Source organism: Crocuta crocuta, unplaced genomic scaffold, assembly GCF_008692635.1.
Source record: "Crocuta crocuta isolate KB4526 unplaced genomic scaffold, BGI_CrCroc_1.0 scaffold3, whole genome shotgun sequence".
NCBI classification, from domain to species: Eukaryota; Metazoa; Chordata; class Mammalia; order Carnivora; family Hyaenidae; genus Crocuta; species Crocuta crocuta.
The window spans coordinates 1,003,380-1,028,838 of NW_027529934.1; the positions used below are offsets into that span (position 1 = coordinate 1,003,380).

The following is a 25,459-nucleotide window of genomic DNA, read 5'->3' on the forward strand; positions in this document are numbered from 1 at the left end:
CTGCTCCACTCGTGCTCTGTCTCTCTCTCTCTTTCTCTCTCAAAAATAAGAATAAACATTAAAAAAACTTTAATGAAATGACTATTCCATATACATTTGGGTGTTCTTCACTTTGTAAAGTAAGATGCAAAAGTAAAGTGAAAAGTAAAAAGTATGGTATTATTATTTTCAAAACTTAGACTATTTATATAACATTTTATAATTAAATAATTACATAAAATAAATAAATAATATATGTTTTATATATATAATTTATATATCCCAATATGTGTATTCCAGAACTCACAGCTATGAAATTGTTTCTCTCAAATCCAGAAACACTGGTGAATTCTCCTCATGGAGCCTACTTCACATCTTTAAATATCACTAAGTGTCTTTGGGGTAACTAACTCGTGCCGTAGTCTGTGGAGAGCAGTTATACTAAATACCAACAAGAGCCTGATGACTGGAGCTCAGCTGTGTAAATATATCCTGGTTGGCTGGTGTCTAGACCGGGACCTGATGTAAAAAGCAAACCAAAGGAAGTAAGGTATTAGATTATTACTGGACAGAAAATAGATTGTATTGGTCGCACGAGAAGCAAGTTCAGAGAAGGATTAATATAGTGAAGCAGCTATTGAAGAAGAAAGAGCCACAGAAAAGATATTTTAATCAAGATGAATATGAAATCAGATTGAAGGATAAGGAAGGCAAGGATTTGATTGTGCGGGTTTTTCTAGCCAACGTCCTTTATCTTCCTTCTCCCTGGCCCCTGCATGCTTTAGGCATATACTCTTTTTGATTTGTTTCTTCTGCCTTTGTTTCATGTGTGTGTATATTTTTATACTCTCAGTGTATAAGCTTTTGTAAAGGAAGTGTTTAGTCATTCTTTTCTTTTTCTAGTTTTACTGAGATATAATTGATACATATCACTGTATGGGTCCAGGTATAGCACAGCATAAGATGTGTTATACGAATTTATTGCAGAATGATTTTCCACAGCACATTTAGTTAACATCAGTCACCTCACATAGTTACACATTTTTTCCCCAATAAGAACTTTTACGATTTCCCTTAGCAACTTTGAAATCTACAATACATTATTAATTGTCATCATGCTGTACGATGCATGATTTATTTATCTTATAACTGCAAGTTTGTACCTTTTGACCACCTTCACACATTTCCTCCACTACCCACCCTTACCTCTAGCAATGACCAATCTGTTCTCCGTGTCTGTGAGTTCACATTTTGTAGATTCTGCTTACAAGTGATGTCCGTCAAACAGTATTTTTCCTTCTCCTTCTGATTTACTTCACTTAGAGTAATTCCCTCAGGGTCCATTTGTGTTGTCACGTGGCAAGGTTTTCTTCTTTTTTGTGGCTGAATAATAGTCCTCTGTGTGTGTGTGTGTGTGTGTGTGTGTGTGTGTGTGTACCACATTTTCTTTATCCATNATGGCAAGGTTTTCTTCTTTTTTGTGGCTGAATAATAGTCCTGTGTGTGTGTGTGTGTGTGTGTGTACCACATTTTCTTTATCCATTCATCCATTGATAGACACTTAGGTTGTTTATGTGTCTTGGCTATTATAAAGAATCCTGCAATGAACATGGGGTGCAGATATCTTTTCGCAATAGAGATCTTATTTTCTTTACATAAATAGCCAGGAATGGAATTGCTCAATCATATGGTAATTCTATTTTTAATTTTTTGAGGAATCTCTGTACTGTTTTTCCATGATGGTTTTACCAGTTTACATTCCCACCAATAGGGCACAAGGGTCGCTTTTTCTCCACATCCTAGCCAGCATTTGTTATCCATTATCTTTTTGTTATTAGACATTCTAACGGGTGTAAAATGTCTCATTATGCTTTTGATTTGCAGTTTCCTAATGATAGTGATGTTAACCATCTTTTCATGTACCTATTGGCTACCTGGATGTCTTCTTTGAAAAAAATGTCTAGTTCCTCATCCCATTTTTTTAAATGTTTATTTATTTTTGAGAGAGAGAGAGAGCGAGAGAGAATGAGTGGAGGAGGGGCGGAGAGAGGGAAACACAGAATCTGAAGCCGGCCGTAGGCTCTGAGCTGTCAGCACAGAGCCCGACACGGCTCAAACTCATGGACTGCCAGAGCATGGCCTGAGTCAAAATTGGACACTTAACCAACTAAGCCACCCAGGCGCCCCTCCTCAGCCCATTTTTAAATCAGATTGTTATTTTGCTGTTAAATTGTATGAGTTTTTATTTATCAAGTATATGATTTCTGAATATTTTCTCCTATTCGACAGGTTGACTATAATTTTTTTGATGGCTTTCTATGCAGAAGCTTTTTATTTTGATGTAGTCCCATTTGTTTATGGCTTTTGTTGCCTTTGCTTCTGGCAAAGTCAAAATATCATTGTCAAGACCGTTTTAAGGAGCATATTCTGTATGTTTTCTTTTAAGATTTATAGTTTCAAGCTTTATGTTCAAGTCTTTATTTTCAGTTGATTTTTATGTGTGATGTGAGATAATGATCTAGTTTCATTCTTTTATATGTGACTGTCCGGTTTTCCCATCACAATTTATTAAAGAGACTGTCATCTCCCGTGTGTGTTCTTGGCTCTTTTGTCATAAATTAATTGACTATATGTATGGATTTATTTCTGGGTTCTCTGTTCTCTTGATCTGTGTGTCTGTTTTTATGCCAATGCCATGCTCTTTTGGTTCCTATAGCTTTGTAATATAGTTTGAAATCAGGACATGTGATATCTCCAATTCTGTTTTCTTTTTCAAGATTGCTTTGGCTTTGGAGCCTTCTGTGGTTCCATACAAAGTTTAGGATTGTTTTTCTAGTTCTGTGAAAAATGCCAGTGGAATTTTGATAGAGTTCACTTTGAGTCTTTATTTAAAATAGTTATTTATTTATTTATTTATTTATTTATTTATTTATTTATTATGGTTTATTGTCANATTTATTTATTTATTTATTTATTTAATATGGTTTATTGTCAAGTTAGCTAACGTACTGTGTATACAGTGTGCTCTTGGCTTCGGGACTAGGTTCCTGTGATTTATCACTTAGATACAACACCCAGTGTTCATCCCAACGTATGGACATTTTAACAATATTATTTCTGCCAGTCTATGAGCATAAAATATCTTTCCATTTATTTTGTCTTTTTCAGTTTCTTTCATCAGTATCCTATAGTTCTTAGGGTACAGGTAAATTTTTCATCTCCTTGGATAAACTTATTCCTAGGTATTCTGTTCTTTTTGAAGCAGTTATAAATGGAATTTTAAAAAAATTTCTAATCGTTTGTTGTTATATGTAGAAATGGAACTGATTTCTTACACTGATTTGCATCCTACAATTTTACTGAATTCACTTTTTTATGTTTATTTATTTTTGAGAGAGAGAGACAGAGCATGAGCAGGGGAGGGGCAGAGAGAGAGGGAGACACAGAATCTGAAGCAGGCTCCAGGCTCTCAGCTGTCAGCACAGAGCCCGATGTGGGGCTCAAGCTCACAAACTCTGAGATTGTAACCTGAACCAAAGTTGGATGTTTAACCATCTGAGCCCCCAGGTGTCCCTGAATCCACTTATTCTAACAGGGTTTTGGTGGATTCTTTTAGTATTTTTTATATATATAATACGATCATATATAAAGAGAGATTGTTTTACTTCTTCTCTTCCAATTTGGATGCTTTTATTTCTTTTCATGCTTAATTGTTCTGGCTGGGATTTCCAAAACTGTATTAAATAAAAGTGGTAAGAGTCAGATCCTTGTCTTGTTGCTTATCTTAGAGGAAAAGCTTCCAGCTTGTTGTCATTACTGAATATACTGTTAGCTGTGGGTTTGTCACAGAAGGCTTTTATTATGTTGACTAACATTCTTCTATACCCTGTTTCTTGAGAGTTTTTGTCATGAATGGATGTTGAATTTTGTCCAATGCTTTTTTTTTTTTACATCTACTGAGATGATCCTGTGATTTTTATCCTTTGTTTTATTAATGTGTTGTATTACATTGATTTGCAGATTTTTTTTTAATGTTTTATTTATTTCTAGGAGAGAGAGAGAGAGACAGCATGAGCAGGGGAGAGTCAGAGAGAGAGGGACTCAAGGACTGAAACAGGCTCCAGGCTCTGAGCTGGCCATCAGCACAGAGCCCGACGCGGGGCTTGAACCCACGAACCGCGAGATCATGACCTAAGCGAAAGTCGGACGCTGAACCGACTAAGCCACCCAGGCGCCCCAATTGATTTGCAGATGTTGAACCACCCTTGAATCCCTGGAGTAGATCCCAGTTGATCATGCTATGTGATGCTTTTAATGTATTGTTAAATTTGGTTTGCTGGTACTTTGTTGAGAATTTTTGCACCTATGTTTATTAGAGATATTGGCCTATAACTTTCTTGTGGTGTCCTTGTCTGGCTTTGCTATCAGGGTAATGCTGGACTGGTAAAATAAGTTTGAAAGTGTTCCCTCCTCTTTCTTTTTGTAAGACTTTGAGAATGGTTAGTATTAATTTTTCTTTAAGTTTTGGTAGACTTCACCAATGCAGCCATCTGGTCCTATACTTTGGTTTGTTGGGAGGTTTTTTTTGTTACAGTTGTTGCTTTGTTTTGTTTTGTTAGAGAGAGAGAGAATGAGTAGGGAAAGGACAGAGGGAGAGAGAATCTTAATTAAGATCATGCCTACTGGGACCCAGTCTCATGTCCATGATATCATGACCTGAGCTGAAATTAAGAGTCAGACGCTTAACTGACTAAGTCATCCACGCGCCCCAGGAGGTTTTTGATTATGGGTTCAGTCTCCTTACTAGTTATTGGCCTGTTTAGATTTTCTATTTCTCCATGGTTCAGTCTTGGTAACTAGTATGTTTCTAGGACGTTATCTGTGTCTTCCAGGTTGACGCATTTGTTAGCATATAATTGTTCATAGTAATCTTGTATGATCCTTTGTATCTGTGATATCAGTTGTAATGTCTCCTTTTTCATATCTAGTTTATTCATTTGAGTTCTTTCTCTTTTTTCTTGGTGAGTGGCATCTACTTTCTTCCATGTAGATACAGACATTGAAGCTGACACCATCTCCACCTTTGATGGCTTCTGATTAATCTGAGTGAATTATGGTAATCCCATTCCCCCTATCTGAGATGGATTGAAGACTAGATATGTACCTATTTCTGTCCAGTGCAATCTGTGGGGTAATATGCTGAGCAATTTGAGGTCTGAGATCTGAGAAAGACCACCTCTCTTAAAAAAAAAAAAAAAAAAAAAAAAAAGAAAAAGGAAAAGGAAAAGATGGTATGCTGACTTCTAAAACCACATTACTGGGAAATTTTTAATTGTCTTCATGTTATAGTAAATACTAGATGTTACCATTTAATTTATAATTCAGTGACTGGTTAAATATACATTTTTAATGAGAGGAGAATATTGGTTAAATAATTTAAAAACTGTCAGTAAAGAATATATTTGGAAACCACAGAATATCCAACTAGCAGTGTCTTGCTGTTGTATTTCTTAACCTAGCGGGATTTGTTTCAGGCTTCAGGAAGTTTGGACATAGCTACTTAGTGATGTTTCAGTTACCTAGATACTTTCTATCTCTCTGCTCCTCCGTCCTTAGCTTTCACTGTCATGCTTGTTACTTCGTGGTTACAAAATGGCTGCAGCATGTCCAAGCAGGAGGAAGGAGAAAGGCCAGTGGACAAAAAGGGCATGCCAGTTAAGTCATTCTGCTTTTATCAGGAGAGCGAAAGGTTTCCTGGAACCCCTCTCTGAAACCTGGGATGTTGTGTTTTATTTGTTGCCAGGTGCAATGTATCAACTTTATCTTCCCTTCTGAAATTTAGCTTCAAATATGTTAATTCAGTACCTTGTTTATTTTTTGCTTATGCTGTATCAACTAAAGTTAGTATGTTAGATTCACTAGGTAAGACATTTAGTTTTCTTTTTCCAAAATTTGGGCTTCTGAGCTATAAATATGTAAATTTGTGCTAAGTTCATGCAAATTATTTTTCATTTGAACCAGGCATTGTGGTAATTTTTAAATGAGTTTTGTTTTTCGTATGTGAAGTTTTTCTGTCTTAGGCAGAACAGAAGACCTATTAAACATTTGAACTGAACTCCATTATGATAAGTACAATACAAAATACCTTTTCTCAGGGTCCTTTTTGAGAACAGAGATTCACAGTCCATTAAAAGAAAAAATGAGCAGTGTTTAAATTTAATATCTGATATTGCATTCAGGATTTAGCTGAGACTTAGCTGTTCTTAAATTGTATACTCAACTATTTTTTTTTACATCATCCACCTCCCCCGACCTCTATCCTGTTCATAGATGTGTTTATTCTGGGTTGTGGAGATAGATCATTGAGGTAAAAATTAAAAGGATAATGTAAGACTGTAAGTCTGCTCAGCAATGGGGATTAGGCCTAGATTCACAGTGAACCTCAGTTTAGGATTCTGGATCTAGGGTGGATGTGGAAGAATCGTTCTGAGCTGAATGCTAGTTCAAGTTCATCTCACTCGTTGGAGAAAATAAATGAGATTTTATATTTGTTGTACCCACCGTATTTTCACCTGTTGTGACTAGAGGGGCAGCTCATCATAGGGGAGTAAGTAAAACGTGAATGCTTCCAGATTGTTTGGAACTAAAGAACTGAGTAAATAAGCTATTGCACTAATATTTATCACGCTCCCATTTTTATGGCATGTAACAGCATCTCTCCGAGAACATGACTTTTTATCTTTCCTAATCTTATTATGCAGGAGGAGAGGAGTGGAAAACCAGGCTATTTTATTTCTGTGTCTCTCAATTAGGGAAGAAGGAAACTCATGAGTGACTCTTAACAGTTAACATTGCCACAGATGTTTTAATCCAGTTTTTTTTTTCCAAGTTGTTTACAGTTATTGTGGACGGTACTGCATGTTGAGGCTAATTGGAAACAGTGACCAGATTCTTAATCATTGTCAGGAAACTGCATTCAGAGAATGAGAAGAACACCCCCACTGGATGAATTGCAGCCACCGCCATATCAGGATGACAGTGGTTCTCCCCACCTCTCATGTACGCCCTCAGAAATTGGGGACAGTAAATGTGAATTTTCCCACTGCAGCAACAGTCCACGATGCTCATATAACAAGTGCCCAAGTGAAGGAAGCACAGGTCACGAAATAGAAAGTTTTCATAATAAAGGATATGAAGAAGACGTTCCAAGTGACAGCACTGCAGTCCTGAGCCCAGAAGTAAGTAAAAAAGCACGTAGAGTTTCTTAAATGGACGTTATTGGCAGATAATAATCCTGTGCTTCTCTTCTTGGTCAGCTGGTTCATCACTGTCTTATCCTTTGTGGCTTAGGGTGCCTGTGTTCTCCTTGATCTAATCTTTATCCAGCAGACGGATCAGCAGTATCCCCACCATCCTTGCCCGCCCCACTGCCCTTCCCCAAAGGAGGATGTGTAGCTAAAAATGAGAGCAATACACAAGATACTGAAAAGTGTCTTCCCCAGGTTTCCACCTCAAGATAGGTCTTTTTGAACGTTGTATACCAAACATTCTGGAACTACTTACGTGTTTCTTTCATCTTGAGTTTCCAATGCATGTGTTTTTTTATTTTTAAAATTCTTCCAGTTTGTATATTTTTACTTTGGGGAGGTTGCTCATTAATGTTTTATAGATTTTTCAGAAATAATGTTTTTGCATTTTTATGTCATGGCTTATGGAAGGGAGAAGTGATGCTCAATTCTACTAATGAAATTTGGATTCATGGCATCACTCACTCAGAGCCATTGGTTTGTTGTATCTTAGTTCCTATTTTGAAGTACAACAAAAATAGGTGTGTTGAACTTTTGACATCTTTTCATGTTCTTAAAAGGATTTATTTTAACCTTTTGATAATGATGAACACTGTAACAGTAATTTGAGGTTTCCATTAGGTAGTATGTACTTTTAGGATTTACTTTCTTTTGGATTGCAGGTTTTTACATCTTTTGTCCCAGAAAATACTTCATGGTACTGTGGTGTGTCAGTATTCTCACTAGATGAATTTTCATATACTGCCAAAATTAAATAACGGAAGTAGAGCCATGAACAGAATACCCTCAATTTTAAGTTTTTCTTACATGATTTCTAAAAACACAAGTTATCTGTTACTATGTTTCTGCTATTTCTAGTATTCTAATATAGTATCTAATTTAGAAGAAAATTCCACATCAGTATTTTAAGTTTGACACATGAGTATTTCATGGTTTTCCATAAAGAATACTTCTCTGTGTTCTGTGCCTGAACAAATTTAAGACCACTATTTTGTAGGTTTACACACTAGATAGATAGTCAACAAGTGAACAGTGAAGCCTGGATTGTGGAATTAACAATAACAATAGCTGTCAACGTTGTGCCAGAAATTTGGATATAAGCTTTATAGTCAACTCAGTTAATTTTAGCAGCCTCATCTTCAGGAAGTTATAAGACTCAGAGAGTTAAGCAGTTTGCCCACATACAAGTACCTCTTAGATGGTAGAACTGCAATGGAAACCCAGGCCTGCCTGACTGCAAAAATCGTTGAATGGGAAATTTGATATAGTGGCATGGTACCTTCCAAGTAAATCACCAGCATCGTGTGTGTGTGTGTGTGTGTGTGTGTGTGTGTGTGTGTACATGCACATGTGTTTTAATCTGTTTCAAATAGAATGTAAGAAGAGGAGCAAGATGAGGTAGGTTAACACACTTAGAATAGGATGCCAGGAGGTACAGGCGGCAGGAACATACTATGTAAGCCTTGGTTTAAGGAATGCCCAGATGGCCTGTGTCACTGTCTCCCCTATCAGTGTCCCTATACACAGTGTAATAACAGGGACAAGAGTTGAGTGTTTTTTTTTTGTGTTTTTTTTTAAGGAATCTGTACACCCAGGGTGGGGCTTGTACTCACAACCCCCAGATCAGGAGTTGTATACTCTACCAGCTGAGCCAGTCAGGCACCCATGAGTTGAGATTTAAATGACAATGCCAAGGGCCAAAAAGCATGTTTGTTTTCTGGAAGAGTTGCAGGGGCAATTACTCCTGGTCATCAGTAAAACTTGCCAGTTAGCCTACTAAATCAACCTAGATTTTATTTCTATCAAGGAACACATGGGTGACAGATCTTTAGCTCAGATGTGACATGATCATGTCTTGCTTGGGCTTTACATCCCTTTCTCTAGGCAGTACTCATTTGTTCTGTTACATTTTTGATTCATTATGTCTGTCTTTGGCTTATATTCCAAGTTATTAATTTAGTTACTATCTGTAGTTACCATATCTTCTGAATTCTGCCTGTCTCTCAGGTTACTTCCTTATTCATTATTTGTAATTAATACAGCCTTTGAGCTTTGCCCATATTTCAGTAGCTGCCAGCTTGCTCTCTGTTGCCACTTAAGACTCTCTTCTCTCCTGCTTGTTTTGTGTCTCTGTAGCAGGATTGAATATCTTCAGACTCTACAGCAAATGCACATTGTATTAATATCTAGATGATTTTATAGCCTCTGTTAGAATAAAGTACACTCTTGTGTTTTTTCAAATTTTGTTTCCTACCATTCCTTTAATAGATATTATTTATCAAATAGAAAATTCTTACTTTCCTCTTGGTTTAATTCAGGACATAGCAATCCTGAGCCCATCTACATGCACAGCTGAACTGGGGTAGGAGTGAGGGTTCCAGAAACTTCCCTGGCAAGCAAGTCAAAAACTCTATTGATGACCTATTACTAGCTAACAGTGATTCAAAATTTAAATTTAGACACCTTGAAAGAAGGGATTATTTTCTAGTAGCCTATTTAGAGAACACAAATAGTAATTTTTATCTGTAAAGGTCCGCCCTTTTAACCCTCTCTGTGACCTTAATGAAATTTTTTACTGCCTTGGAAATCTTAGCTATTATGGTACTATTTTAGACAGTATTTCATTGAAAAATCAGGGCCATATAATTAATCATCTTTGATTGCTAATTACAAAGTGGCATACGTTAAAACATTTTGTTCTAGACTGTCAATTTTTTTTTGACAGAGTAAGAATACGTTTACCATGAGTTCATCATATTCCAGTAAAAAAAACAACCTGAATCCTCAATAAGAATTTGTTCCCTGTCCTTAAGTACTCTTCTTCATTTGTTATCTTTTTGTCATACGTGGCACCAACCGGGGTCACCCATAGGTAGACATGTAAGATTTATAACGTAAAAGACCTGAGTGTTTTTGGTTGTGTGCTGCGTCCTTCCCAACTAAAATATGGCCTGGCACATGGTTAGTACAACAGTTGGTGTTTGTGTTCAGCTGCTTTATTTTTTTTTAATTTTTTAATGTTTTATTTATTTCTGAGAGAGAGAGAGAGAGGCAATGTGAGCAGGGGAGGGTCACAGAGAGATGGAGATAGAGAATCCAAAGCAGGCTCCAGGTTCTGAGCTGTCAGCACAGAGCCCAATGCAAGGCTCGAACCCACGAACCGTGAGATTGTGACCTGAGCTGAAGTTGGATGCTCAACCTACTGAGCCACCCAGGTACCCCTGTGTTCGGCTGCTTTAACAAGAGACCAATATGATGGCTAAAAACCACAAAGGATTGTCTTTCTTTTAACAACAATCTAGGGGAATAAGTGGCTTCGCTCTACAACATCATTCGGGGCGGGGGGGGAGGTTTTTGTTGTTGTTGTTGTTTGTTTGGGTTTTTTTATCACTCTGCCTTCCCCTGGAATATTGTCTTAGTCCACATGGTCCAAGCAGAGCCATACATCCTACCTGAGTATCTGCTAGTGGGAAGACTGAGAAATAGAGTGAAGGTCAAGTAATTTCCTCTGTAAACCTAATCTGAATGTTTCAGACGTAACTCCTGTTTGCCCCCACTGACCAAAGCCAAGTCTTATGAGCATAACTGCCACGAGGCAAGTTTTGAAGCGCAGTCTCTTGCCAGATAGTGTGATTTCTGCCTAAGATTTAGGTAGTTCTTTTCAGAAATGCAAAAAGGAAAGAATGGGACTAGGAGGAGTGGCTGCTCCCACAGGCGCCAAGGACAAGTTCAGAAACAGAAAATTGTAAAATTCATCCACATTTTAAAATGTCCATCATTTTAAGATGTTTAAGACTTAATTAAAATATTTGAAGGGGCAAAGTGGTGTTATTGAAAGGAAAGAGACCTGGGTTTGGCACGGTCAGTAAGTAGCCGACCCTCCTGTTACGTTCCAGGGAGAGTTGGACTGGCAGGAATTTGAGACAATTCCAGGTAAAATGGGTACAATTTCTTCCAGTCTCATCATTAAAATGTACAGTTTTGGTTGTTCTGGAACTTTTTAAATGTGTAGTCAGCGATTTTCAACAGTAATGAACATCAGAAAATAATACATAGTTTTAAATTCAAATTAAAAATTAAAGTGTAAATAGTGTATGTGTTATGGAAAATACGTACTTGACCACAAGTATTTTTAAGGCCTTTGTATTTATACTTTCATATTTCACATTTCCGTTGATCTCCAAGCCTCAAGGCCCTCCCACCGTGTTACAGATGGGGGTGTTTTAGAACAAACTTTGAAAAGGGGACCGAAGTTTTCAATGCCATTATACTTGTGTTCGTTATCTTTCTGTCCAGCCTAATATTGAGGTTTCAGTGCATTGTTTATAATGTTGAAAGTACAATTTAGTATTTTCCCACAAAAGGAAGAGAGATATATCTTGAAGTATATATTTTTAATTATAAAAGCATATATCCAACTTTCTCAGAATTGTGATGGCGAATGCTAAATTCTTTGTCTTCATTATAATAAGCTTTTGAGTTTAACCTACCGCTTTTACTCCTCTGACCCTGTGGAGTAGCTTCTGGTTGTAGTTGACTGTTACTTATTATTACCTTCTTTGTGACAGTATTCACATCCTCCTCCTAAATCAGTATATCAGGTATTTATTTACGTGATGGATTAAATACTAGAGTTAAAAACTGAAAACATTTAAATTTGCTTTTCTTAGGATATGTCAGCTCAAGGATCCTCCTCACAGCTTCCTAAACCTTTTGATCCTGAGCCAGAAGCTAAATATGGCACACTGGATGTGACTTTTGACTATGACTCACAAGAACAGAAGCTTCTGGTAACAGTGACAGCTGTCACAGATATCCCAACATATAACAGGACAGGTGGCAACTCATGGCAAGTGCACCTTGTTCTTCTACCTATAAAGAAACAAAGAGCAAAAACCAGCATCCAGAGAGGACCATGTCCTGTCTTCACAGAAACATTCAAGTTTAATCATGTCGAATCTGAGATGATTGGAAATTACGCAGTTCGATTTAGACTGTACGGTGTACACCGCATGAAAAAAGAAAAGATTGTGGGGGAAAAGATTTTTTATTTAACAAAATTGAATCTTCAAGGGAAAATGTCATTACCTGTGATATTGGAGCCTTCTTACAATCATTCTGTGAGTATCTGAGGAAATAGCCTGAATATGGTTTCTGTTGTGTTATGTAACATACATAATTTTTAAAATCCATGATCAACGCAACAACTTTTTCAGTCTTGTTAAGGAGTAATAATCATACTTTTACAAAATTTCTAAACCCTGGATAGGTAGGTATAATTTTTTCTCATTCTAGAAAAGCTGCCCTTGAAGATTATATGTGATTTATGTATTTTATTTAATCCTTCACAGAGTCCAGTCCAAGGTCTTATTATACATTTGTTCCTTTGTTAAATATTTATCAGATGATTGATCATGACATCAAATGAACTCCGTGTAGATTTTATTGTTTTCTTTCCAGGTTAAAACTAAGTGGTACAGTAAGATCTAGCCCCATATCTTATTTACTATACTATAGAAATTAATTTGCTTTTAATTTGCTTTTATAGAATATGTACTGCTGCCCAGATCATGGCTAATTATCTTTCCAGAACTGCTATGAAATTATTTTTAAAGGTCCAAAAGAAAATCTGGCCTCGTTACACTCTGCACCCTTTCTCAACAGTGTTGCAGCATTTCTGGGAGAATACTTAAGTTTCGTCTGTGAGCTGTTCTCCCTTTTCTCTTTTGTTCTCTAGGTTCTGATCACTTATAAGTCTGTCTCTCTCTCTCCATACTTTTAACTAAATTCCCACAAAACATTGCAAATCACAGGAGAGTTGACCTGCTTCTTTAAACCAGGAGATACATTATGTCACATAGTTATTTAGATTATGAGAAAATCTGTGATATGCTGTAAGTGTAAATCACAAATTATATTTATTCCTCTCTGCTATATTGAATTAAAAGCATTTTTATAATATAAATACAGAGATTTTAGAACAGATGGTTATTTTTAAATAAAGGTATAATATTTTAGGGTTGTTTTTTAACTTTTAAAGGGTGTATGCATAAGTTCAAGATCAGAGAATTTATACCAGGAAAGATTTGATCTTATAGAACCCTCTTTCACATTAGATTTTTTTTTTTTCACCATACCATTTCAGCAAGATGATTTCAACATTTTGAAAACCAAAAAGCAGTAGTAAGTAGAGTATAGCTCCACGGGTTTGTAGGATACTATTTAGCCTTTATTGATAACTTGTTATAATTTTAAATTGCAGAATTACCATTGTGGGGAAATGGCCCCTTTAAAAATATAATATCAGCAGCTTATCAGAGGAGAGAGAAAAGAAAGCCCAGGTAGTATTTCAGAGTTGGAAAACTATTTTTTATAAAATTGAATATTCTGCAGTTCTTAATAGGATTTTAAACTTTTTCATGATTTGGTCTGAGTGATGACTAGTTAATCTGTGGAAAACACATTCTTATAGAGAATTACCTGATTTAAATTAGAAGAGAATGACTGTATCATCACGAGGTATGTATTTTGTATTTATTTACTTCAACTGATCTGTTTCCAATTCTGTATTAATTATATTCATTTCACAAAGAAAATGAAGCCATAGAAAATAATATGGTTTTACCTCTGGTCAAACTAAATTATTTCTGTTTACATACCTAGATTACATATATTAGCTTATAGTCCTTGATTGTATATTTCTGACAACCAGTACAGTAAATTTCCGAGGCATGTTCCCAAAAAGAAAAAAGTGCTAGACAAATAGCTTCTAAGAATCCGAATAGAGAACTATCCATCTTCTGCTCCTGGAGAATTTTTTCTCTCCACTGCCACACTTTTCAGATTTACTGCCTGTGTTTAATTGTTCCTCTCTCTTTCCATCTTTCCTGTTACACCTTCACAAAATCCAAAATATTTTGGCTTCTGTGCCAAAAACAATTCAGCACACCACAATTCTGAGGTCAAGCCTCATAATTCTATCAGTTGTGTTGTCATAACAATAAAATACTCCTAGAATGTATGTGTTCTGTATGTGCTATAGTATTTATATTCTCTTTGTTTAGGTTTTGATACTAACCGTATGGAGAAGTCATGTGATTATAGATTACATGGATGATTTTATAAGACGTAATAATAAATGAGTGAGAAGTTCTCATAATTAAATTATTCTTGTAGCTTTTGAATAATTATTTGATGTTGTTCCAAGAATATTAGCCTTTAGGCAAGGGAGAGTTTTAAGGCATCAAAAATTGATATCCTATGATTAAAACATATTTGCGTTAAATTATAGTTTATTTCATGAGCAATAACAGAAAAATAGAATTCTACAATGGAAAGTGGAACTTTATATTCAGGAACTGATCGAGTCAGTACACTGAGAGAAAAATGATCACTATCACTGAATGACTTTCTGAGAATTAAACCCTAAGTTTCCCTGAGAGTAGGATTTAAGTTGAACTTAAAGATACGGTTTGATCACTGAATGGTAGAAAACGTACAAAGAGTTGAAAAGCATGATTTCTTTGTACAAACTAGCTGTGGCTCTAACCTTGTAATCACTTTGGGCATCAAGTTTCTCAGTAGTTAAAAAAAAAAAAAAGAGAGAATTAAACCAAATGTCCCATCTCTGATATTATGATACTACTAATACATTTTGGAAAAGGCATTAGGTAAGAACAGAAATGGGTAGATTTTAGATGAGTTAGATATGCTGAATATATGACATTTTGTTTGGATATTTATTATGTTTTCTCACTCCTCCATATATTCTCAGCCATCTTCTAATGTCTGAGAAAGTCCCAGCTACTAGTCCCACTTCCCTGAAGGTGCCTCCACCTCCCCAGCCTGACTGATAGCTAGGGCGGGAGCCATGCTCGCGAAGCTCTCCACTCCTGTTCATGTCCAGGAAACCTCAGTACAGACCGAACAGAGAAGCGGGTGCTGCACACCCGCATCCTGTTTGCATGGGGCTGATGGTGGAGGAATCTGATACTCAGAGTCTGTAGTAATTCTGAAATAGCTTTGCTGGTACAGAGATGGTATGGATGCTAGACAGTGACCGTTGCAGGAGAGAAGAGACCTTGGTACATAAGTGTCCACGGGGAGCAGTAGCATAGTTTCCTCATTGGGCCAGTTCTGCAGTGTGCTTTTGGGTTTGTTCTTGAAAGCGTACCATAAGCCTATTCTCTAGGCATCCTGATTCCCTTAATAAATTACTTTTCCATTTAGCGTTAGCTTCCAGTGTTTTCAGAGAATAACCCTGGCTGATAAATGTTGAAATAGCCATATGGTTTTTTATTTAGCTGTTTTAGTCATCTCTGAAGCCAAACTCAACAGCTAGAATGTTACCAGTTACCCTTCCTGCCACAGTGTATCCCTCTTACAGGACCTTTTCTTATATACTCATCTTTGTTCATATGGCACTCTTGCCTGTCGTATAACCCCAACTACTTGCTTTACCTGCATCTTCGGCACCATCTTACTCTGTGTAACAGTTGCCAGGAATGACCTCTTCCCCTTTATTTTTATTTTTTTAATGTTTATTTTTGAGAGAGAGACAGAGTGCAAGCAGGGGAGGGGCAGAGGGAGAGGGAGACACAGAATCCAAAGCAGGCTCCAGGCTTAGAGCTATGAGCACAGAGCCCAATGTGGGGCTCAAACTCACAGACCGTGAGATCATGGACTGAGCCAAAGTCGGATGCATAATCAGCTAAGCCACTAGGTACCCCCACCTCTCCCCCTTTCTTAATTCCAGTTGTATTTCTCATTCAACTTGCTAGATTTCTTAATAATATTAGATTTTTATTATGATTTATTAATAATGAGACTTTGTTCTTTCTCTCACAAGCATATAAACATACCCACAACTCTTCCTATACAAACACTATTTAACTAGCATAATCTATGCAGTGTGACCAGCTAGAAAATGGGAACTTCAGTCCTATAGCTACAAAGCACTGAATTCAGTTACCATCTTGAATTAGCTTAGAAGATTCTTGGCCAGAGCCTCCAGATAACAGCCCAGCCCAAGTGAAACTTTGATTTCACTCTCGTGAGACCCTAAGTAGAGAATCCAGCTGAGCTCATTTGGACTTCCTACCACAGAAATTGTGTTGAAACTTAAGCTCTAGTGATAGAGGGTGCTTAACGTGCTCCATTCAGTCTGGCTCCGTGTCCTATTTCCGTGTGACTGCACAGCATCTAAGTAGACGCAGGAGTGGGTGGGCTTGTCTCAGCAGGAAGGAGGTCCTCGGGAACTCCTAGACTTAAAGACTGGAGAAAGGAGGGGGTAAAGTAGGAAGAAAGAGATACTAAAATATCACAAGAGCCAAGAATCAGTTATGAAGGAAGGAATAATTAACTTTGTCAGATGCTGCTAATGGAATCAATAATCTAAGTATTGAAAACTGCTCATTGAGGGGCGTTTGGGTGGCTCAGTCAGTTGAGCATCTGACTGTGGCTCAGGTCATGATCTTACAGTTCATGAGTTCAAGCCCTGCATTGGGCTTTGTGCTGACAGCGTGGAGCCTGGAACCCACTTTGAGTTCTGTGTCTGTCTGTCTCTCTCTCTGCCCCTCCTCTGCTCATGCTCTGTCTCTCTCTCAAAAACAAATAAACATTTAAAATTTTAAAAAAAGAAAAAGAAAATTAACTTCTCATTGAATTCAGGATATTCAGTGAGTAGCCTTAGCAGGACCAATTTGGGTGGGGTAGAGGGTGGGCAGAATCCAAACTAGAGTGGCAATCTTGGGGACAACTTTTACACCAAATTTGGCTATGAAAGTAGGAAGGAAGAAGGCTTTAGGAAAGATATTTTTGAAGTTAGGAGAGACATGGGCATGCTTAAATACTGATGCCAATGGCGCACCTAGGTGGCTCATTCAGTTAAGTGTCCGACTTGGTGCTGACAGCTCAGAGCTTGGAGCCTGTTTATGATTCTGTGTCTCCTTCTCTCTCTCTGCCCCTCCCCTGTTCTCTCTCTCTCTCTCTCTCTCACACACACACACACACACACAAATAAAACATTAAAAAAATTTTAATACTGATGCCAATGACATAATCAATGATGGCATATAATATAGGGAAACAAACTGAAGATAGGTATTAATCGATGCATCTGGGATGATGAGAGGCAAAAATGTTAAGAGTATTTTTAAGACCTGTATTTAAATTGTGGACCATGAAATCTCAGTTGAAGAAATACGGAAGTGAAGCTAGAAAGGGACTAGTAGGCAGTGGAAAGAGAAAGAATTGGTGGACTGAAAATCCCGAGGGTGTCAAGGAACAGATGAGACAGGAGGAGTTGAAGAAGAAGTGTGGAATGACAGGGGAATGTAGTTAGAGAGGAAACTACTTTCAGTTAATTTCAGTAATAGACAACACAGGGTCCAGAGTGGGCATCTGAGATGGAATAAGAGGCACGACCACTAGAATTGGATGAGTTGGTCAGGAGAGGCCAGGTTCTTGGTGGATGGCTTATCCACGGGGACAGTGCAGTCACAAAAGATCCTGGCAGAAATTGAAGTGCAAAAGAAGATCGAATGAAAGATTCTTGTTCTCGAGGAATGAAGAAGAAATGTCCAGGACAGATTACCTACAAAGACAGGATGACATCAGCCTTAATGAAAAATAGTTAGGGGCACTTGGGTGCCTCCGTCAGCTAAGCATCCAACTTCGGCTCAGGTTATGATCTCACAGTCCATGAGTTCGAGCCCCACACTGGGCTCTGTGCTGACAGCTCAGAGCCTAGAGCCTGCTTCTGATTCTGTGTCTCCTTCTCCCTCTCTCGCCCTTTCCTTGCTCATGCTCAGTCTCTCTATTTCAAAAATGAATAAAAACACTAAAAAAATGCAACTTTAAGGAAAAAAAAAGAAAAATAGTTATTCTTATCTATAAATTCAGAGGAAGAATGTTTGAGAAAGCAGCAGAGAACTTTGCTTTTTGAACCTAAGGCATTTCAGGTATGAGGGAATAACCAGCATGGATAATCTACAGAGGATGGTGTATCCTCAAGGGAAGAATTGGGTTTTGGTTGAAGTGTTGGTCGTTCATAGAAGAAACTAAAGTTCTGGAGGAGTATATCATATATCAGGAGTACCAGAAGGCATAGTGTGAAAAGATTCAGAAAAGGAGGAACAAAATGGAAGTTTGTGGTAGTGAGGAAGTACAGAGAAAAACAGAATGAATGTTAAAGTTAAAGACATAGCCAATATCATCAGGGATTTGCCTTCATTTAGGTTGTTTCAAAATGTCAATCCCAATTATAATTTGAATCTGTTTAAATCTCAGATTTCATATAAAGTCTAATTGAAATCCCATCTTTATAGAAATTTGTTATTGTTTCAAATATAAATTTAAAGTAGTTGATCTTATCTTTGTTTTTTAAATGTTTCTTTAGTTTTAAGAGAGAGAGAGAAAAAGAGAGAGAACAAGTATGAATGGGGGAGGGGCAGAGAGAGAGGGAGACAGAGGATCCATCCAAAGCAGGCTCTGCACTAACAGCAGCAAGCCCAGTGTGGGACTTGGATTCATGAACTGTGAGATCATGACCTCAGCCAAAGTCAGATGCTCAACCAACTGGGCCACCCAGGTGCCCCAGTCTTATATATCTTTGTATACCAAATATCTGGTAGTGGTTATTGCTATATGAATGTTGAATTGATGGATAGGTGAGTCGGTGCATGTGGTACATATTTTTTCTGAGTTGTTGCCTCTGATGCTTGTTTTTGTGGCTAGTCACAGGTTTTTTTGTTATTGAACCTGTTCTATGCCCTTCTAGATTTTAAGTACTTTAAGAATAGACTGTGTGTGGGGCGCCTGGGTGGCTTAGTCAGTTAAGCGTCCGACTTTCGCTTAGGTCATGATCTCGCAGTTCGTGGGTTCGGGCCCCGCGTCGGGCTCTGTGCTGACTGCCAGCTCAGAGCCTGGAGCCTGTTTCAGAGTCTGTGACTCCCTCTCTCTCTGACCCTCCCCTGCTCACGCTGTCTCTCTCTCTCTCTCTCTCCTAGAAATAAATAAAACATTTAAAAAAAAAAAAGAACAGACTGTGTGTGTTTGATTTATATGGTTTTAGTTATACTTAGTTTTCATAGAACCTAGAACGTAGGTACTCAGTGAATACCTATTAAATTGATTCATCAACATGTTCAGGTAAGCCTAATCATTTAAAAATTCTTACTAAAGTCATAGAATATTATCCCTGGCTAGGTATCAGAACAGCCCTGTTAGAAATCTTTCATGACTTAGAATCCAGTAAGCATACTCATAGGATCACAGAGTGTTTCATTTTTAAATAAAAATCAACTAGAGACATATATGCTTACATAATTCCCCATTCAAGAGTGTAATACCACACTCTTTCAGACTTCCTTATGACTTACTGAAATGATGATCTTCTTTTAGATACTTAACAGTTTCAACCTGTAATTCCTAAAATTCCTATATCTCAAAAATAGCCTATCTTTTTGTTAATAGATTGAATTAATTTAGTTTGATATTTATACTGTGACTTTTATTTTTAAGACAGGTAAATTATTGCCTATACTCTGTAATTGAAATGTGTATCCCCCTAAGAATCATACTTTAGTCTGTATTATTAGCAAGTGTCTTTTAAAACTTAGCTTCACCTGTTTTCATATTCACAACATTCACATACTACCACTATGAAGAATCTACATTTAGAAAATGTACTTTACACTCCTTCATCCTAAAGCAATTAAAAATAGAGCTTCATGATAAACTGATGATCACAGTTAAAAATTACTACATGAAGGAGAAAGCTGCCTGTGTATAATTCAGTTCCCTAGACAATAGCACTAATATGAGTCATGGCTCACTTTAGTATAAAACTAAATAGTTACAGACCTATTTAGAGACAGTTATTCCAAGTAGGTAAGCATATATTATCAGTAGAGAGGAATAACTCTAGTCTTGCAGGAAGAACTGTTATCAGATAACTCTTTCAGTGAAAGAGAGAAACTAAATTAGAAAATAAAAGTAAGCTTTTTGTTTACATCAGACCCTTTTTTTAATGCTTATTTATTTTTGAGAGAAAGAGAAATGGAGCGTGAGTAGGGGAGGAATAGAGAGAGAAGGAGACACAGAATCTGAAGCAGGCTCCAGGCTCTGAGCAGTCAGCACAGTGCCCAATGCAGGGCTCAAACCCATGAACTGGGATCACGACCTGGACCAAAGTCGGACGCTTACCCGACTGAGCCACCCAGGCACCCATGTTTAAATCAGACTCTCAGTGCTCTCCTATGACCCATCAATAGCACTGCTAGGAATTTACCCAAGGGATACAGGAGTGCTGATGCATAGGGGCACATGTACCCCAAAGTTCATAGCAGCACTCTCAACGACAGCCAAAACATGGAAAGAACTTAAGTGTCCATCAACTGACAAATGGATCAAGAAATGTTTATATATACAGTGGAATACTACATGGCAATGAGAAGGAATGAAATCTGGCCATTTGTAGCAATGTGGATGGAACTTGAGGGTATTATCCTATGTGACATAAGTCAGGCAGAGAAAGACAGATACCATATGCTTTCACTCATATGTGGAACAGGAGAAACTTAACAGAGGACCATAGGAAAAAATAGTTAAGGAGGGGAGGGAGAGAAACCACAAGAGACTCTTAAATACTGAGAACAAACNCGACAGCCAAAACATGGAAAGAACTTAAGTGTCCATCAACTGACAAATGGATCAAGAAATGTTTATATATACAGTGGAATACTACATGGCAATGAGAAGGAATGAAATCTGGCCATTTGTAGCAATGTGGATGGAACTTGAGGGTATTATCCTATGTGACATAAGTCAGGCAGAGAAAGACAGATACCATATGCTTTCACTCATATGTGGAACAGGAGAAACTTAACAGAGGACCATAGGAAAAAATAGTTAAGGAGGGGAGGGAGAGAAACCACAAGAGACTCTTAAATACTGAGAACAAACTGAGGGTTGATAGCGGGTGGGGGAGAATGGAAAATGGGTGATGGGCATGGAGGAGGGCACTTGGTGGGATGAGCCCTGGGTGTTATATAGAAACCAACTTGACAATAAACTATATTTAAAAAAATAAGTGAAAAATGCAAGTCAAGAAAAAATAAACTTTTAGTTTACAGGGTCAAAAGAAGTCCAGTTTAAACCCTATGTCTCAAGAAATTTTGAACATGCAGAAAAATTGAGTGGGGAAAAATGGAATTTTAGCGCCTAAAACGTTTTGTTCTACATAGTGAGTATAGGAACAGCAGATAACTCACCTAGGATTCATGGAGTTGAAGCCTCCATGCACTAAATGATACACTACCAAGGACCAGCCTGTACTTTGCTTTTGTCTCGTGTGTATTACTTCTTTCAAAAAGTAAGCCAGAAAATTAAAGAAATAAGCTTAAAGTACAGGTATTACTTTCCTTTTCTGCTATGTTTTATTTTATGCAATTAACACTTCCAACATACTGATTTCAATTATTTGCACTACTAATGAGAGGAATTAACAAATGCTTTATGAAATGACAGTACTGTTTGATCAATTTAGAGTGGACAAAAGATTATGACGGATAAATTTAGGTTTAAGAGGGCAGCATATTCTATAATTAAGAACACTTTAAAGTGCATGAATAGAGCAAGAGGGAATAAAATAGTGTTCTTTACAGAAACATTATGGAAAGATATTTAACATTCAAATATATTGGCCATTATTTTTTAAAAGTGTTCATCTGGAGGGTCTAGATGATAGATGCCCTGAATGCATGCTTTTTCACTAATACCAACCAGAAGCTATATATACGTCCCTTTAAAGGTGTACTTTACTACATTACTGTGAGCAATTCCCTTTTTCCTGGGTTGTTGCACAATAATTGAATAGTTATAGCCACTGTGCTAATTGTTTATGTGGTGGGTGGCTGATAATTAATGAATAATAACATTGAGTGAATAATAACATTGTTCTTGAGGCCTACCTTTTGCAGATAAAAGAAATAGCAAGCAGAAGCAACATTTAATTTTTTCTTAGTCCTTTTCCCCCATCATGTTCATATTAAATAGCAGGGCAGTATCCAGTGGGCAAACCTGTTTCAAAACCCAAATCTTTTTTTCTTTCATAGTTTATTGTCAAGTTGGTTTCCATATAACACCCAGTGCTCATCCCAACAAGTACCCTCCTCCATGCCCATCATGCCCCTTCCCCTCTCCCCCACCCCCATCAGCCCTCAGTTTGTTGTCAGTCAATATTCAAGAGTCTCTCATGGTTTACCGCCCTCCTTCTCCCCAACTATTTTTCCCCTTCTCCTCCCCCATGATCCTCCCTTAAGGATTCTCCTAATCCACCTATAAGTGAAAATATATGTCAAAACTCAAATCTTTAATTTTAGGATTTTCACATTTAAAATCTTTTTTTTTAATGTTTTATTTATTTCTGAGAGAGAGAGCATGAGCAGGGGAGGATTAGAGAGAGAAGGAGGACACAATCTGAAACAGGCTCCAGGCTCTGAGCTAGCTATCAGCACAGAGCCCGACGCGGGGCTTGAACCCACAAACCGTGAGATCATGACCTGAGCCGAAGTTGGACGCTCAACTGACTGAGCCACCCAGGAGCCCCTAGATTTTCACACTTAAAACCTTGACAAATAATTTCAAATAGTAGGTTCTTTGCTGGAAAAATTATTAAAATGGTTCTAATTTTGAAACATGGTAGATATGAAAATGTATTTTATCAGAATATATTTTAGAAACCTACCAGTGATAATGATATTAGTTATAATCTTTCATCAGAACTGGTAGTATGGAAGATGCATCTCCCAAAAGAATTGTGGTTTTATCTGCTCTGACATTTATTTTGCGGTTGACAGAGTTTAACGGTACTTTCCAGAGTAATGCCTATTTAGACATAGAGTGTGAATTTAAAGAGAGCTGATACTTACTACAAAAATGTTTTTCTCACCAGAAAACTTGAAACTTAATGTAGAAAAGAAGCAGTTTTGTAGCTGATGCATCTATGTTCTTCTGGTGGAATACCAGTTTAAATCCTGAATGCAGGTCTAGGACAAAGGAACTGAATTTTTAAAAATTAAAGTTGAAGGAAATCTGTTATTAGTGAGTTTTCAGACTGATCATTACATTTGTTCTATGGACTCTATCAGGGCCTGTAAGGAGCCAGAAAAATATCCATTTGACAGTTACATTTTACTTAATTCTATTCAAAGCAAAGAATAATTCTGGTCAAAAACTGATAGTACATGATAAGCCTGAATATCATTTCCTGATGCCATTCCTATTAGACAGATGTATTTAAGTGATTTCTGTCACTGAAAATGAGCATAATCCTGGACATACGGTTGTGTGCTTATTCATTACTGGAAACTCCTGTTCAAGGAAATGCACATTTTTAAGTGTTGAGCATTCAAAGCTATTCTTGGAAAAAGCCCGATTCTCCATAGGGTGGATCCTAGTGCCTGAGATATGACTGGAATATGTGACCTGACTCCCTCACAAGGCTGGGATGAGTAAAGGAGACAAACTATGTGAAAACCTTCGTAGACCAGAAATACTAGTTGTTAACTTGAAATAAAATAGGTTATCCTCAATTTAATTTGAATCATTCTGCCATTAATACTATTGTATAAAGATACTCTCTTGTCTTGCAAAAAGCAATGTCTTATCTTTCCTTTGTCTAGTCTTAGACCTAGAATGTTTGTATAGGCTCTGTTTTGCTGCTTACAGTGGTCCTCTTATAGTCTGTCACTTTGGACAGCTGGTGACTAGAATGATACTGATTGCATGTTTTCTAGCAGAAGAAGCTGGTAGAGCTGATAAGAACTAAAGACCTAATGAGTTTGGTACACATAATTTTTAAATTATCTGGTGTATCATCGAAGCATATAATTTATATATAATCAAATTATATATCTCTTAATATTTCTATAGTCTATAATAAAAAATAGACTGAGCTAATTGAACTTTAATTTGGTTTATTTTTCAAGAAATAAGATATTATCTAGTTCATGGAAAATAGCATGTATTATAAGTACATTTTTCATATTAGTCAGCTTAATTTCGGGGTATATTTTTCTTTGAAATGAAAGCTGGCATTGCCCCTCTTTTAATGTTTATTTCGGAGGGTTGGAGGGTTAGAGAGAGGGGAACAGAAGATCCAAAGAGGACTCTATGCTGACAGCAGACAGCCCCATGTGGGGCTAAACTCACCATCTGTGAAATCATGACTTAAGCTGAAGTCAGATGCTTAACCTTAAGAATGAGCTACCCAGGTGCCCCTGGCATTATCCCTTAAGCTGTATTCATGTTATAAATTTTTTTTCTTTATACTAACTCATTTGTGATTTTTCATAAAAGACTAAAGAATTACCAGATAGTGGAAATTTACAGTTTTAATGTCAAAACTGTTAGACGTCCAAGAAACAGTTTACATTTGTATTTGGGTGGGTTGGTGTAGCATCGAGGTTGGGAGCCCAGAGGCTCTGCCGTCCCTGGTCTCATATCTTAGTTCCCCAGTTCTTCCCAACTTGTGTCCTTGGGTGAGTACTCAGCCCCTCTGTGCCTCATTCATTCATTTGTCCATAAAAGGGGATAGTAACAATAATGGCTGCCTCAAAATATGTGTGAAAAGTGAAGGAGATAAGCCATATACAGAATTGAAAACATCACCTGGCACAAAGTAAGACCTTGATACTGTTAAGTGATTTGGTTTATTCTTTTTTTTTTTTTTTAACGTTTTATTTATTTCTGAGAGAAAGACAGTGTGAGCCGGGGAGGGTCAGAGAGAGAGGGAGACACAGAATGAAACAGACTTCAGGCTCTGAGCTAGCTGTCAGCACAGAGCCCGACGTGGGGCTCAAACCCACAAAGTGCGAGATCATGACCTAAGCCGAAGTCGGCCACCCAGCCGACTGAGCCACCCAGGCGCCCTGATTTGGTTTATTCTTATTCACGTGTGGATGGATAAATTTAGTGTTCTACATCAGTAGTAATCTTCATTCAGTGCTAGTCCATAAATAAAAATTATTATATTGTGTTTTTCAAGTTTCAGGATTAGAAGGAACATTAGCGATCTGGAAAAGAAGAAAGCCCTTTAATCCAACGGTGTAAAAAGCATTTAATCCAACTGTAAAAGTAGCTAAATCTAATTCAGGCCTTGAATATTTTTA

At 37.3% G+C, this 25,459-nt stretch overlaps 1 protein-coding gene across 4 annotated transcripts in view; it reads left to right on the forward strand.

Annotated features, from left to right (window-relative positions):
• The window catches only part of SYT14 (synaptotagmin 14), a 142,773-nt gene that overhangs the window by 72,828 nt on the left and 44,486 nt on the right, over nt 1–25,459 (forward strand). For 3 of the 4 annotated variants that reach the window (XM_077763098.1, XM_077763096.1, XM_077763095.1), the window contains exons 3-4: nt 6,946–7,217; nt 11,957–12,406. In XM_077763098.1, the coding sequence (XP_077619224.1) occupies nt 6,946–7,217; nt 11,957–12,406 (722 nt within the window). Of the gene's footprint in view, nt 1–6,945; nt 7,222–11,956; nt 12,407–25,459 lie in introns of those variants that run through there. The other variant, XM_077763097.1, reaches the window with a different exon arrangement.